Source organism: Ammodytes marinus (genome assembly GCF_949987685.1).
Source record: "Ammodytes marinus genome assembly, chromosome: 15".
Classification (NCBI taxonomy): Eukaryota; Metazoa; Chordata; class Actinopteri; order Uranoscopiformes; family Ammodytidae; genus Ammodytes; species Ammodytes marinus.
Genome location: NC_137219.1, coordinates 5,158,526 through 5,175,694, shown reverse-complemented (window position 1 = coordinate 5,175,694; position 17,169 = coordinate 5,158,526). Strand labels below are relative to the sequence as shown.

Sequence of the window (17,169 nt, the reverse complement as noted above, 5' to 3'; positions counted from 1 at the left end):
TCACTTTTGCTGCAACCAACTCGTTATTATAATGCGCTCCGACTGTGCATATAGAACATGTAATACCAGGGTGTTCATCCACAGTCAGCTCCCTACAAAGTTTTGGGTCTAATGTAAAAGACAGGGTTATAATCTGGCGCTGTAAAAATGGCTCCAAAATGTTACCTTGCTTTGTCAAAAAGAAGAAAAGTTCACCAGATTGTATGTTTGGTTTGCAGCAGAACCAAAAATATCCCATGCTTTCTTCTCCATTCTCAAAAAACCTGGTGCCTACATTACCCACAATGCAAATGGGCCAGATTCAGGTGTGTTATGCTACAGTAGCCGCTATAATGTAGCTTCCTGCATCAATCAGAGATGAGGAGGATTAGATTACATCTAATAATCACATTAATACATTACCTTCTCGTGATGCATCCTATTGTCTCTCTTAATCCGCTTGCACAGCGCCCTTTAATCCACACACAGGGGCTGCAAGAATTAACAAAAACTGAAAGTTCCTCGTAGTCACTTTAAAATATATTTCATGTTTTATTACGTGAGCTATGCATGAACAAATACATGCATATATTCTAATTGTCAAGAGTAATTTAAAGAGGGAATATGCTATCCTGCATAGTGATGTTACGTAGGTTTGGGGTCTAACTCTGTTAAATATATTTGACCTGAATATATATCAGAAAACCAAACTCACTTATTTTGTATGCATAAAAACATCACATTCAAACATCACTACAACTTAGCATTTTTTTTTAAAGTCAGAGTAAAAAGCAATAAAACAATGTTGACATTTTAATGAGGTGCTGAAGAGAACTCGCAGCCTCCAGAATCCCAAACAGAACATTACAGGGTTTGAAAATAGACACAACAAATTGAAACTGTCGCTAAAGTTTATCTTTAATTTTGTGCTGTCAACCATTCAAAAACCTTATGTCAAACAAACAATAACACAAACTTGGAAGAATTCTGACAATTGAATTGCTATGTCAGCCCGAACATGTCTAAAATTGCATGAAAACAACATGTGAAAGTGATTATTTTGGGTTCTAAAGAGGAAACTGCCACAGTCACCACCATAGCTATGTTTAAACATCTACAGTATGTATGTTATTATCCCTACCTATTTCCTCTTCTCTCCTTATATGGGCCAGAGTTTTTTTTAAAACCTCAACAGTCAAACACAAAATACTACAGAATTATGTAAAAAATTTGATGTATATTTGCCTAGAGTTAAATTTCTACAGTTGACATTGTATGTTTTATTATTGTTTGGCCCATAATTCATCCAGAAAGGGTGAGTAAAGCAGCTAAAGAGATATTTTTTCCCCTCACATGTGACTAAATCATAGAATTTGTTTTCTTTTAAACGCCACCGAAACCCCCTTAAAGCCACGTTTGTTTATATGGTCACACTGAGGGATCCGTTTCCATGTTTAGACCAGACTGAGTGACTCACAGGCTATAGCGTAAATGTTTAAAATCAAAGCACTTGACAGGTAACCAAAACCTTCCTCTAAACGGGAGGGAGATGCTCAGACCAGAAACATGCAACCTAAGCGTCTACTGAAGTCGAAACAGCATTTAAGTTCAATGGACCATCACACAGAAACTGAATCATCTCCTACAGTTCAATGTAATTCTGATATAGACATTGTTTATTCTAAGCTCCCAAAGTAAACATGTCCATCCAGTTTCTCCTGGTTTGAAGCACATGTGCGATATTTATCATAATATATTTTCTGTAAGGTACACTTAGAAAAATAAAGCACATGATTGTACCTTTAACTATTTTGAACCTGAAAATGAGCATAATAGGTGACCTTCAAATAAATAATAAATCTTCAAATCTAAGAGTAAAGCTAATATTTTACTTATTTTTTTATCTTGCCTATACAAACAACGTCTTCCGATTTCTCACGATTGTAGCCTACATAAGCATTTAGAAAAAAAACGTGCACATATTGAGCCTTTTGGACCCCAAAAGGGACCATTAATTAATCCTATTCTACATTAGCATAAATCCACATGAGTAACTGACCGTTTCAGAAAAGGAAATAGCCCAACAGGACATGGTAAGAATATTTTATTTGTGTACATGCATATTACGCATTCAGCCACATTTGCTTCTTTCCGTTGCTTTTTTCTACATCCGGTGAACTAGCGTGGATGGATGGATACAGCTTGAAGTGTCTCATCTGCACAGGGTTGAGGGCAGGAAGGTATTCTCAGCACTCTACGGAGATCCAAACATAGGTGACCACCCACTTCTTCTGCTACCTGGACTCAACTAAAAATAACATCCTGTGGGATCTTTGCAGGAGCAGGCTATGCAGTCAAGCTTCTGTGCGTGTTGGTGTTTTAATTATAGCAACCTAATGAGCACAATGCCTTGTTCACAATCTCATGAAAAAAAAGGAAAAAAAATAAGAAAAAAAAAGTTTTCAACCAAAGTCCAAATTTTCCACATCCACATTTCTTCTTGGAGACCTCCAGTTTTGGAATCGTGGTCATTACGTCTAGCAATGGCTTTAAAAGGGAGCCCTAAGCCACAGGATGTAGGGGTTAACATTTAAATTACTACCAAGCTTTACTGTACATCCACCCCCTCGCGACCCTAAAATGCACACATAGGCAGACAGAAAAAACAACACATGTTCTATACGTTAAAGAAAAAACTGCAGCGCCAAGTTTAGCCTTCTTCATGCCCACCCAGTATTTTAAAAATATTCTGAAACAAGCTGTTCTTTTCCGTCCGTCTTCCCACCATCAGTCCAGTCCAACTCATGTCATCCGGTTGAGCTTCTGCGCCTGCCTCTCCTTGGCATTGAAGGCGTGTTTGGTGTCCTGAAGTTGGTCTATAATCTCCTTGGCCTCCTTCATTTCCACAGCCAGCTCGTTGTATTTCTCCACCAGTTCTTGGTTCTCTCTGCGGAGCTCCACGACCAGCTGGCTCAGCTCCTCGCTCTGTTTCCCACAGTGGATCTTCAGCTTCTCCATCTCCGAGAGCGTCTCCTCCATGTGCTTCACAAGGCTCTCGAGCTTATCCTTAGACATATCTGTCATTTTCTGGTTCACCTTCACAGGATCTGAGCTGTGTCTTCTTCCTGCCTGTGTTGCCTGTGAGCGACTGTGCTTGTCCCCTCGCCTACAGCGCTTATTTGAAGTCTAATCCTCCATTGCTTACATGTCCCACACGGAGCAGCAGATATCCCTCCCCTGCTCTTTTAATCCCCTTAGCAGGAGCTATCCTGGGCAACCTGTACTGTGAATTGGTGGGACACACAGCCATTAGCCTACTTAAGCCTCCTCCATAGAGGATAGAAGTGATTGCTGAGGTTATCTGAGTTCACTTTACGGCCTCATACACTTGTCATGGAACAAGCTTAAAGACATACAAGGAAATGTGATGTCTAATTTATCTCATGCAGAGTGAAAAACAAAAGAGAAACAGAAGATTCAAGTTGTTTTGGGTGGGAATTTTACATAATTAACTCAATCTTCTCTGGGAAAATGGGACGAAAGTTTATTACGGTCAGAGTTTGGGGGGTGAGAGGAGGAAGTTTTCATTATTTCATTATGCACTTTGAGAAAAAAGTCAAAATGTTAAAAAAATATATGAAATGTTGAGAATAAAGTTGAATTTCAATTTTTTGATGTCGTAAATAATGGATCAATGTTATCCAAACCGTCCAGGATGATTGGCACGTTTCTGGTGATTTCTGGGATAGAAATCCAATTCTGCTCCCTGAACCTTGTACAGGTCAGACTGCAAACTAATTATCTTGTTACCACTGTCCTCCTCTCCTTGATTCACCTGCTCTGATTGAAATGTCAAGTTTTATTCTCTACATTTCGACTTTTTTCTTGAAATGTATAATGACATAATAGCTACTCTAATTTTTTTCTCTCCCCTGGCCCTAACCTTCAAGTGTGTGGTTTAATACTGCCCAGACCTAAACTAGCAAACCATTTGGCGTGCTTGAAAAAGCAAACAAAAAAAACCTTAGGCCTATATTTGTTGAATTTTCAATTTTCCGGCTGTCTGTTTACCTCGATGGCCCTTGGCGGTTAGAGTAAAAACCTGCCCAAATTGAGTTTTTTTTTTCAGTGGTAAAAAGTTCCCCTTTTTTCTTTTGATGGCGGCCCCCTGGCGGTCGGGGGGCCCTAAGCAACTACTAAATTCGCTTATGCCTTGGGCCAGCCCTGGACGTCAGAATGGATGAGGCCTAGCCAAGGGCTTGTTAGGTAAGACAAAGTATTTGGCTAAACGTTTTGGGTAAAGTGCCAGACTGTGCCAGAGAGGCCAAACAGTCTCCATGGTGACAGCTAATACGTCCAGCATTCAAGGCATCGTGCCAAATGCCAACTGGCTGATGGGGGCAGTGAGCGTGGAATGTTGGTGTGCCAGCGCAGCACGCCAAATAATTTCCACAATATTCCCACCGTCTGCAGAAAAGATGCTTTTGCGTCAATCCCCGGGGGGTTCGCTCATAAGAAATCAATAAACATGATGCAGGAGAGAAGCAAACATATTTTGTGACGTGTTACATCGAAGGGCAGATTCAGCAGGAGACGTTTACACTGACCTATGACCTTTGTTTGGATTTTACAAGTAAAATCTCCCATCATGCAACTGTATCTGTTGTTTTGTGATATCAACTCTGCAGAGGTGGAACGTAACCAAATGCATTCACTCAAGTACAATTTATGGTACTTTGAGTATGGGAGTTAATGTGGTGGACTTTTCACTACACTGCATTTAATTGACAGCTACCAGTTACTTTGTAGATGGATTGATACAAAACATCTGAAGAGCTTTTAAAGTTTTTTCCTAAACTGTTTTTTCAGGCTCAGAAGTGCTCATGAGGTAAATGGATGTTGATGTGTATAATGGATTCAATGTCCCTTTACATTTTCAATTACCTGATGTAATAATGTTTTGTAGCTTTTTGTCATGCTGGTTTGTATACTAATAAATACAATGGAAATTGAACGTTTTGCAGTGAGATTAATTTCTTAATAGTAATGCAATTTGCATACAATGAGAAGAAAATAAGTCGCTGTACAGGACACAAGATAAAGTCTAATATTGATGTATTTTTGAGTTTGTATTTTTTACTTCTTGAATTGTTCATTGTTTTGAGATGTTGCTCACCCAAAGCAGTAAACTGTCGGAGTCAACAGAGTGTTTACTGTGCTCTCCCAATACCAGACACGTCTATATTTTGATTGACAGTTTTGCCCTGAAAATAGCACAGATGCCAAGATGCGGCCAAACAATGAAACCAAACTATGATATACCAGATTTTGCGCTTTATCTTAAATGTTGTGGTCCACTCTGGCCACACACACACACACACACACACACACACACACACACCGAGGGAAACTACTAAATAAGACCTGAGAATCTGCGAATCAGACTCAATAAACAAAACAAGAGTATCTTTAGGTTTCATTATTTATTAAAAAAACAAAATCTGAATTCAATAACCTTGCATAACGCACATATGCATGTGAAAAGCCAGGGGGAAAAAAAGAAAGTCACCCAACATTTCCCCTAAAAAACAAAAAGGGAATGAATGTATCAAAAGAAATATTACTAGATTGTTCCCTCTTGGTCTCTCCTCTGTAAGCATGAAACGCGAGTGCAACAACAAAAAGAGCAATCAGTGCAGCTCGTCTATCAATCTGCTTTATCTCAGATATGAGATACATGGCATGGTTAAGGTTCATACACATTTCAATATTTCATACAAGATCATCATAATTGTTTTTAAACCGTCATTTTTAAACAGTTTTTTTTGTTTGTTTTTAACTTGATTAAAATAGCAGGTTAGATAAGCAAATAACGTTTCGATGTGCTTTCCAAAAATGTCCACAAATTCAAGTATCAAATTGGACTAAATCTACAAATCCCTCATTTATCAGGACCAAGTGGTTTCTCCTTGAAACGCGCAACAGAATTTCTTTCAGAAGATTTGTGTAGGAACCTCGTCAACATTTAGCATTTTCTCAAAAAAAGTACAAAGTTTCTCTAATGCATATCTTGAAAAAAAACACAACATCATCTGTGTGTAGTGGAAATTATTTGTGTTCGATGTAGCATAGTTCCAAACAGCACCAGGCGACTGCATGGGGGCTTTAGGTTTGGGTTACAACCCCTGGAACACAGTTTGAAAAAACTAAATTAAATCTCACTCATGAAAAAGCACATTTCTGATCCACATTGACAACAAACAACTAATACTATACTGAAATGCCCTTGAGCAAGGCACTGAACCTCCAACTGCTCCAGCAGAACTGCTCAGTGGCTATCAGCACGTGACTGAAGTGGCAGCAGGCAACTCTCCGAGGTGAGTGTGTCAGTGTGTGTGTGTGTGTGTGTGTGTGTGTGTGTAATTTCCTCACTTTCCAGGAATGGAATTCAAATGGGATTTTAAAGACAAAAGGGCAGAACGTATGGTGAATTCTCTGATGGTCAGTGTCCCACTTATACTAAACTTTACTTCAAGAGACAATTAACTCTTCCACGGTCCCCATGTGATATGCACAAGCTTTAGATTTTCATGTATCTAAAAGTGAAGGGGGGAATTTTTTTTTAAAAGCACGTCTTAACCGTTCTTAACAGTGGTGACGAAAGCACGACTGGTGACTGACAACTCAAACACAATCAAACTACACATTTACCAATCTATTATCAATATCATCACATGGTGTGAGTGTCTGTTAGTTTCATGAAGGCTTCTTAATCTTGCGTTTAGTTTGGGGTGGGGCTGGTGGTAGCTCAAAAATGAAGAAGTTTGACCAAACTCTTTGAATGGAAATATGATTATTGAAACAGTCTCCCTCCGCTCAGCAGCTAACGCCCAGGTATCCATGAGCAAGGCACCTGTTGTAGAAGACTGTGTGTGTGTGGAAATACAGGGCAGTTCCCAGGTAAGAATGTGTGTGTGGATGTGAAGCAGGGCCTAAGGTTCCCTGCATAAATTAAAGGTCAAATCTTCCTTTGATTGACTGAGCCTAAGACCGTTGAGCGACCAGTTGAAGATGAGGTCCCAAGTTGAGCAAGAAATGTCACTTCCTGCTTTTAAAAAGAGGAAAAAAAGCATTTAAGAACAGCTGTTGTCGGGGGGAACACCCTTCCAATGGCGACAAGGGAAAAAAAATAGCAGAACAAAAACAACTTGTGTCCCCGTCATCATGAGTTCTTTAGGAGGGGATGTGGGGGCGGGAGTTGGCCCCCGCATCACCCTTTGTTCCCCGGGACCGCTCTGGTGTTGTTGGCCAGAGGGCTATGTGGGTTAAGAGGGTTATCAGGGCAGACGTCCTGCTAAATGTAGAACTGGTGTAGCGCCAGCTTGTCCATGAAGGGCTGGACCAAGTTGTCTGTGGCGAAGTAGAAGACCAGGCCGAAGAAGATGGAGATGGGCAGAGCGGGGAGGGCTTTCTTAAAGATGGCGAGGAGCAGCAGGGTCAGACACAGGCCCTGTGGTGGGGGGGGAGAGAGAAGTTCATTCATTCAACCTTTATTCAGTTATCATTGTGGGTTGCGACACTCATTTCCAATGACGTTCAGTCAAACAAGTAAAAACAACAACAAAGAGTACTATAAATATTCAGATCACTAAAAAGCTATTAAGATAGCAAAAAGGAGACGGCAATGTTATTAATATGATGGGTCAAAGTACATAGTTGCAGGTAGTGTTTGGCAGATTTAGGATAACATGTGTAAAGGGTATTAATGTATTGATCTTTAATTTGGTGCATTTATTTGTTCCAGGAGTCAGGGGCACTGAAGCTAAAAGCTTTCTTTCCAAGTTCAGACAGGGCTTGTGGAACTTATAGCATGAGCATTTCAGTGGAGCAGGTCTGATGAAGCCCATCTGAAACTTTGCAGCATTGCTGACAGACACACGGAATAATAACAAACAGAGGAAATAGCGCATTGAGACATTGTGTACCAAACAAAAATCAGCTCTGAATGGGGAAGAAAAACAAATAGCCTCTTATACAATCAAGTGGTTGAAATAAAGTGGGTTTATGCTGAGACACGGAGATGAGGGTTGCGGTAACTTGAGCTTGACACCAAAATAAGCAGCTGTGGTCACTCACAATGAGGATGGCTACGAAGCAGGCCAGCGTGGTGTTCCAGTCGCCGCTGGCTGTGGCAGAGGCCTTTCCCACCAGCATGCTGTAGAAGATAAAATCTCCGAGGCCCAGCTTGACGCCCCCTGAAAAACACAGCAGGACAGGACACCGCATTAAGGGTGGAGTCAATTTAAACACACCAGATTCACTTTTGCCCCACGCCCTCCAACCCACGTCAAAAAAAATCCTTCATAGCTGCAATTACCGCGCCGACAAGAGCTCCGACCCCATATTTACTCAAGCTTTATGTTAGAATGAACGCAGGGTCCCCCATATAGTACACACATGAAACCTAGCAATTGCCATGAATAATCGCTTCCTAATCCGCTGCCGACTAAAATAAGTCTGCAGCCCAAACATGTTGTCGCTAGTCACATACACGCAATCATTTGACAGAAAAGGCAACACATAAAAACGCCCCCGAAACAGTTTATGTGTTTGGTGAAGAAGGAACGGAGAGATGCTGATTACACACTGAGAGAAAGGCAGTGAACACAATCTGGGAATTCACAAGTTTGAATTACAGAGCGCAGCGTCATGAGGCAGGGAGGTGAATCTAGAATCATCAACGTAATTTTTATAATAAAGTGTCCCCCCTATTTAGTTCCAGCGTATAAAGTGATAAACACTATGAACAACTGCATGGGAAAGAAACGCATTAGCTCACATTCCGAATTGAAACACCCTGCTCATTTTAGAAGTCAAACCTTGTTTCTTATGCGATCTGAATTCTGAGAAGTTTCCATTTGTTTAAAAATTCCAACATGACTTTTCCTCTAAATTTTAAGAGAAGGACAAATGCAACCATTATTCCTTGCAAACCTTTTGAAAGTAGTTTTTGGCCAGCTTGGAAGGTTGGAAGGGCCGGGGTGTAGTAGCTAGGAGAAACATTCAGTTTCTGTTGATTCTAGCGGCAGCTTTGGACAAAAGTGGTTGGGTCGGGCGCTCCAGTGGTGTAGTAGATAGAGCGCGTACCATATTGGCTCCAGCCTTCGTTGCAGTGGTCGTGGGTTCAAATCCAAACCCGTGGACCTTTACTGCAGGTCATCCCCCCTCTCTCTCTGTCTCCCCATTTCAACTCTGTACTATCGAATAAAGCTTGAAAATGCCAAAAATTTATAATATTTTTTTTTTTTAAATGGTAGAGTATTTACGACACCGTGTGTCACTGTGTATTTTACTATGTGATGCAGGTTGCTTGTGTGCATTTGTTTTGGAAGCGAGTGAAAAAGTCCACAGGATGCACCGCAATCGGGTACTGTATTTATATGCGACCATGTCAGATTGAAAATATTTTAAATTGTTTTTGTAAGTACAAGGGAAAAAATCGTGCTTGTGCAAAGGCATTGATAAACTACTAAAAATAGCATTGTTTTTTGCCGATGGTCTCATTTGCTGTTACAGGTCAGAGGTTAAAATAAACTGTTTTATAAACATTAAAACGTTCCTAAAAGGAGGTTTAAATATTCCTCTGTCAGCGCTCCATTCAATTCACAAAGCTTTATTGACTGTAGTGGTAAAACAGTATTGCACTCACTCTCTTCATCATCGTCGTCGTCCACAGGCGGCCGTGCGGAGGGCATCTGCTGGATCTCCTGTCTGGTCTGCTCGGTGGTCTGCAGCTCTCCCAGCTGGTTCTCCTGCTGGTTGACCCACGTCAGGGAGAAGCCTCCGTCATCCTGGGACAGAGTGGAGGGGGCCGGGGACGCCACGGCTGGAGACGAGACACATCAGTCAGACTCAACTAGTGCACTGCCATTTATCTTTTGTTTTTAAGGGTTATTTTTTTCTGCTTTAGTTTTCTACAGTGACCTAGATTGGGGGTGGAAGTGGGGAGGGGGGGGGTAATACAGACTCTGTTCTATTTTTTTGTCTTTGTGATCTTTGTACTTGCCTCAAAAAAAAGAAGCAATAAAACGTATTTGAAAAAACAACATTGCATTGTTTGAAAGGGTAACCACCAGATGAAAGCCCTTCACTCCATTACTTTAACCAAACACTGTGACCTCTCTCTCACCTTCTGGAGCTTCTGGTTGAGGCGGAGCCGCTTCTGTCGAGTTCCTCTTTGGGGGCCATTCGGTGTCGGCCATGTTGACCAGCCACACCATTGTAGCTGGGGAAGAAGTCAGACGCAAAATATTGAAGTCAACATTTCTGTTTCATGCAGAAATATCTTAAATGTCTTTAAATGTCCTTTTCATTCTAAAATGAGTTGAATTGTAAGCTTTTGTTGAGAGTTTTTATGCCCCAGCTTCATTTCATTACAATTTAATGTTAGTAAATGTGTGTGTTTACTCAGTGTGTGTCTTACAGGAGTAAATTAGAGCTGGAAAGATTGGTTCGTTCCTCTCCTGAGCCGTCTCCACCAGGATCCTCAGAGGCCCTTTGGGACAAAGCACCGCCAGCAGATCTGAGAGAGGAAAGAAGAAAGACAAAAGGACATTAGCTACTAAAAGGAGAGTTCTTTGAGAGGCTAAAACGCAGCTCCCTGACATGACATCTGTGATAACAATAGGCAAGGGACGCAACACAGTTTCTGGCTCCGATAGAGTAGACAGCCGATCACTCCAGGAATTATACTACTGAGCCTGTTAACAGAACACACTCTGTCTGTGCTCTAAAGGGTTTACTTAAAGGTACAATTAAAAGAAGTGTGCTGGATTCCCAATGTCACTCTACACTTCTCTATTTTCCCTAAACACCAGCTGCCAGTTCAAATTTACTTCCTGAAAAAGGAACTTTACCACTGAAAGAAAAAAAAAATCCAGAAAAAAAGAGAGTTGCATGGCAGCATTCCGGCTTTCAACTTTGTCTTTTAACCTGTCTTCCCATAAAGCATTTCTGTAAAGTTCATGTCAAAATACAGACACAGAGTAATGACTTGTTCTTAAAGCTACACAGAGTTAAAGAGAGAGTAGGATTTACCGTAGACAGATATGACGGCTAATATGAGCCAGGCGGTCCACTCGGGCAGGTACTTGATGAAAACCAGGGCCATGAGCGCGCTGATCATGATGAGGTAGGCCTGCTGGAGCCGCAGAGGTCCTTTCCAGTGAATACACATCATGCCCACCACGCCAAAGTTCCACACTACTAGTGCCAGGGTTATGAAGTCCATGGCCACATTGTAGGTCTTTAAAACCTCCCTGTTGAAAAGAGCAGAGATGTGACGGTTATACCTGGAAAGACTCCATCCATACAGCTTGAATTTTTTTTTATGTACTAGTCCATTTAAAAAAATAACTTAAATGAAAAGTTCAAACAAAAGAAAGGCCTGACATATTTCACTGAACAGGCTTTTCCATGATATTCTATTTTTTTAGATACACCTGTATAAGTAGATAACATGTGACTTACTTGAGGTAGATGTAGGAGAAGAAGAATAGCAGGAGAAGAGAGGAGATGAAGAGCCAGCCTTGGATCACCTGCAGAGGCAAACAGATTCAAAGGGTCAAAACAGTGCTTAAAAATACTAACTACTAGTGTTTGTTTTAACCTACATGAACAGCCCTGTTTGGTGGGGATACAACATAAGGCGATACAAGGAGCAATAGAGAGTTTGGACTAAGTTAAGATTGTTCTGATGTACTAAGCCCAATTGAACTGTTTTTGACGGTTGGGGTTTAAAGCATTAAGCCAAACTGACATCATACAGTCTTCTCACCTATTTCGCCTCATTAACCTACACTCTAATTATTACAGAGGTTTCTCAGGACAGAGCCAGCAGGACACACACAGGAGGAACTCAAAATAGTAGTGATTTTTTTTTTGTTTCAATTAAGTGTCCCAGTGAGCAGAAAGAACAGGGGATTGGAACTGGCACACCTAAATGGAACAAAGTCATTTTTAATAGCAGATACACCTGTGAATGGCAAGTTGAAACATCTTCTATAAAAACAGTGTATTATTACACAGACTCCTTTATAAAACATATTTAACAGGGTCTAATGACTGAGAGGAAAGGACTCAGACTCTATTTACCAGAGAGCAATATATCGCATGAAGGCTACTAATTGTATATAAGGGAGCCATGCTTCTTTTCATAAGAAAACCTGTATATTTCCTACTAATGACAAATAATATGTCTGCTACCAAAAGGTAATTTAAACCTAGTTTTATACATCATTATTATATTTTGCATTTTGTCAAGTTGCGAAAAAAAATAAATAAACTTAGTTCAAACACCAAACACTATTATATTATTAATCTCAGGCCTTAGTTAATGTGACAACAGCAGCACATACGATGTGACATGTTTTTAGCGTGTACCTTGTAGCAGCGGTACTTGTACAGCAGCACCAGCACCAGTGTCATGACGATGATGACAGTGATCATGATGGTGGCGTTGAGGATGGAGTTGAGAGCTCTCTCTCCCACCGTTTCCGTGTCTTCAGGGAACGGGGTGTAGATCCTGGGAGGTGAGAAAAGAATATAGGTGATAAATGAATAAGAAATAGATATAGATAAAAGAAAAATAGTTAAAAATGTTTAAGGGTTTTAATGTATTGTTTTGTGACTGGTTCGGTTGGTGAGCTAAAGAAAAAAATTCAACCCAGGTGGACAATAAAGATATATTATAATGTATTCGGTATGTGTGCAGTGGCAGTGTGTGTGTGTGTGTGTGTGTGTGTGTGTGTGTGTGTGTGTGTGTGTGTGTGTGTGTGAGTGTGTGTGTGTGTGTGTGTGTGAGTGTGGTGTGTGTGTGTTTGCATTCAGTGTTATTAAGCTTACTGTTTTCTACGGAGCTTTAAATTGTTCTGAATGAGAGCTAAGAATATGAAACGTTATGTATATGTGCCCCTGAGCCAGATCCAGAGGCTGCCTTAACACACTTGCCATTACAGTTTTGTCTTGGTATTCAAACTATGTAGGAATGATACGTAGTGCATCGACTCCACCTAGTGGCATTGCAGTGATATTGCAATTTCATCCAAACAACTAGATCTGGCAAAAAGTCCCATCTCTAGTCTTTTCTACAACAATCTATCCGATAACAGGTTACAACATGATTTGATATGATTTCTTATGCCATTTTTAAGATTTTGTAAATGTATGTTTGCTTGGTTGAATGTATATGTGTGTTATGTTATGTTTATTTGTATAAAAAACAACAACAACAAAAGTTAACAACACTCACAATCGCTGTCCATCATTCTGGGTGTAGAAACTGACAGACTTGATGGTTGCCACGACGACCACCATGCAGAGTGTCACAGGAACAAACAGCATGATGACGTGCTTGGCCCCGTACTTCAAGGTCAGCTCTTCATCCTCGTCCTCGTCTGTCTCCACGACGACCCGCTGTGGGGGTCTAGGGGTGGGGGGCTGTCCGTTCTGCTCCGGTGCACTGCCATTGTTACGTCTGACTCCTCCAGGGCCGCCCCCACCATCTCCACCTCCTCCCCCGTCTACAGCAGCTCCTCCCGGGGCTCGGGACCGCGCTGTGGTCCCTGCATTCTCCTGGGGCGGCTGGGCCGGTTCAGGAGGGTTCACATTGGTGTCCTGTTATTTTTTGGGGTATGGGAGAAAAATCACGTTATTATCTTAGTGCACTCAATGTACAGGAATGTGTACAATGTGTTGTAGCAGCCAATAATGTGATAGGAAGATAACGTCTAACTTTCTGCCAAGGATGTAATAAATGATTGTCAAAAAGTTATCACGTAAGGGGTCAGTTTGGTTGGTTCAGAAATTCTAATACATTTTTGGCTGCTGCATGTGTGCTTAAGGAACATGTTTAAATAAGCATTATTGGGGCAGTTAATGCCTTTCCTTCAACATGACAGAAAATGATTGGGAGTGAGAGCAGAGGGAATGATATGGCGCAAAAAAAATGTCCCAAGCCAGGAGCCAACCTCACTTAATTTGCACAGTGATTTGCAACACAAGATCCTTTCTTGTTGCTTTTGTTTAGACGAGTCTGGAAACTATAAACAAAAGCTATACCTGACTCGTGCTTGAGTATGCAATGAGCAGGACTTACATATTTAAACAAGCAACTGTCTTTTGTGAAACATGATGTCACAATTTTTCGACCAGATCTCCCTTTGGTGAAACTTACCCTAGACTCAAAACAGGGAAGTCGTGGTTCACAGTGTTTCAATATCGAGTATAAATTCTATGTTTAGAGGTCATGTGAGTAATGCATGCCATTTTTTTTTAATTATTTAATCGTACCAAAGAATGTGCAGCATAAATAGTACAAACCCATCTGTCATCTGCCCTCTCTGTGTACAAGTTCTAGAGGGCCAACACATATGTCAACAAGACAATCACACTGTCAGAGGAGAAGCTAGGTCAAGCATTGTTGTGCTTTTATTGGCAAACCTCTACAAACTGGACACACACTATTATCAGGCACTCATCATCAGTGTTTGCATTTTGAAGCTTAATTGGCAGATTTACACTCTCACTACACCATTCGCTCCAAGGATAATAACGCTCGACTCTCTTTCCCACTCACTTCCCGTCAGGAAGGAGACTGTGTTGACTAAAACTTTGTGTGCCAGGCGAGTCAAGACCTGCAGCAGCCCAGACATTAAGCAATCTCACCAATTATTGAGAAATGAAGAGGAATCTCTAGAGACTTTTCTGGAAAATGAAAGCTGACACATCTTTCAAGCAGGCTGACGCCTGACGTACAAAATGACCTCACTGTGTGCTACACCGCATTGTTTCTCAGCTCTGAAATCAGGTCAATGTTGGCCCATGTAGGCCATTTATATTACCGGCATATTAACCAGTTACTGTACCTTGGGTTGTTATTCTGTAGTAGCAGTACATACACATGGTGTGTTAAAAACTTCTTCTAGACATTCTGGCCTGACTGAACCTGACCCTGATTAAAGGAGGAGTGAGCGATTCTTCAGAATGCTTGTTCACAAAAACAGTGAAAAACTCCTCATATTATACTACCTGGCCGTACTGTGTGTGCGCTGAAAAAAGTAATCTGGTGGCCCTAGGGAATGTAAACAAAAGGGCCCGCCGTAGCTAGCAACATGGCTGTACAGTGCCTAACCCTAGGCTGTGTATAAACACTAGATTTTTTTTCAGTGCACACACAGTACGGACAGCTAGTGGATCTTGAGGACAAGCATTCACCTCCAGAATAGCTGACTCCACCTTTAATGATGTGTCTAACATCATACTAACCAGAATGGCCATAACAAATAAGAAGTGACATGTTTTGTGGTTCTACCTGGGCAAGGACATTCTTATGTCCATGGACCACTGTTGTGGGCTAAACAAAACATTTGCCAAGACTCAAAGCTGTGAAGTGGACTGTGACAGTAAAGCAGGACTTTGACTTCATGACTAAGCTTAGAGAAGGGCGGGCCACACCTTTATTTACAGTGAGAGCCTAATGCAGACAGCAGCAGAGTAGCTTGCTGGCAGTCTAATTTAGTTATTCAAAGTCTAAAATATTTCCACAACACAACAGTCCATAATCATCATAAATTGTATGAAAGGCCACAAGTAACCAAAGTCATCAAACTCCTTCATAGTGTGTGTGTGTGTGTGTGTGTGTGTGTGTGTGTGTGTGTGTGCGTGCGCGTGCGTGTGTGCGCGTGTGTGTGTGATTCATCTGCAGTCTCAATTGCAGCATTTGTAATTCGCTGCCATAAAATTGTATTGTCCCTCTTTGACAGTGGATCAAGAGAAGAAGGGATTTGTCAAATGCATTGTGGTTTATGTTGTGGTGTATGTGTGGGTGGGAGTGTGGTATCATATTCGGCCTAACAAACAGATAACTCTTTCATCAGTGACTTGACACGGAAATACTGAGTTTCCCACAACCCAAACTATTAGGTAATCATTGCCCAATACATCAACACCAACAGAGAAACTGTGAAGCATTCTTTTATACTGACCATACTGCTCTCGATATCCTCTGCATTTTGCGCCATGGTTGGCTCGACCGACACTTATCCTCACATGCAAACCAAATTCGATTGCCCTGATGAAAGAGAAAAAGGAGACAAAATTAGTACAATTAAAATAGACCAATGACAAGGTTGAATTTGAATTTAAATCTAGGTTGTAAATAAAATGACTTAAAAATCTGAAATTGATCGGACAGAGATATTTAAAAAAAAACAGATAACACACTGAGTGCATCTGATTTAGAAGCTTCTCCATAGACTAAGCTGTGTTGTTGTTTCAAGCATTGGTATCAGTCAGATAGATATATTTATTTAGAGTTTATAAATTGCAGCACCTGAAAACAAAGCTTGATCAAATTCTACTCCCCCCATGCCTTAGCATTTGTAAGATTGATTAGACGTTAGAATATAAATTAATAAATCCATAGATAAAGGAATTCAGTGCTATCTGCAGGAATCCTGAAGGGATCCCTTCACTGTCAATATAGACAGACAGGAGGAATGATAACAGTAACGTAACTATTATATTTCAATGTATAAATGGACACGTGAGTGTGATATTAAGATACACAGGGAAATATCTGAACCTGTGATGCTTTTAGATATACCATTAGGAATCATCATATGGACAATAAAACAAGGAACACTGATCAAAAGTAGGATTTTTGACTATTGCCTCCCCTCCAGTGGCAATGTAGCGTTCACGTTACCGATAAAACGCCGGTAAAATGAATTAATGATGTATCAAGCTGCTGAAGGATACACGTGACATCTTGTTACGGTTAAATGGTGATTAAATAAAATGCAAATGTATCTCAAATGAATGATCCGTCTGTGTTTTCTGGTCAAATATGTATTTTACTAGTAGCTAGGAATGGCTGGTTAGCCAATGATGTTATAACGGCATGCAGCGGCCGCGAGGGGCGGTTCACGCTACACAACCTGTACAGCTCAAACTAAACATAGCTTCCGAGCAGCGGGATTCAAAGACTAAAATCGTACCTACTTTATTTCCTCGTTTAGTGTTCTGGTGTGCTCCCAAATAGGTTTAAACCGGGGCACTTTCTCCTCTTTGTTGTTCCTGTATTCTCACTGAACATCCGGGGCCGTTGGTTTGGTGGAAACTGCTTCCTGC

The 17,169-nt window shown here is 40.9% G+C and overlaps 1 protein-coding gene across 2 annotated transcripts; it reads right to left on the bottom strand.

Moving 5' to 3' along the window:
* Positions 1-5,453: 5,453 nt before the first annotated feature.
* Positions 5,454-17,157, bottom strand: psen1 (presenilin 1). 2 transcript variants are annotated; one of them, XM_080041958.1, is made up of 11 exons: positions 17,041-17,157; positions 16,023-16,108; positions 13,289-13,653; positions 12,421-12,562; positions 11,509-11,576; positions 11,077-11,297; positions 10,463-10,561; positions 10,169-10,264; positions 9,689-9,865; positions 8,116-8,234; positions 5,454-7,489 (listed from the first exon to the last, which is right to left on the bottom strand). In XM_080041958.1, exons 2-11 carry the CDS (start codon positions 16,056-16,058, stop codon positions 7,334-7,336), a joined length of 1,479 nt encoding a protein of 492 aa, XP_079898084.1. In that variant the 5' UTR covers positions 16,059-16,108; positions 17,041-17,157; the 3' UTR covers positions 5,454-7,333. The 2 variants fall into 2 exon arrangements, with proteins under 2 accessions (XP_079898084.1, XP_079898085.1); XM_080041959.1 differs by having other exon boundaries at positions 17,037-17,104.
* Positions 17,158-17,169: the final 12 nt, after the last annotated feature.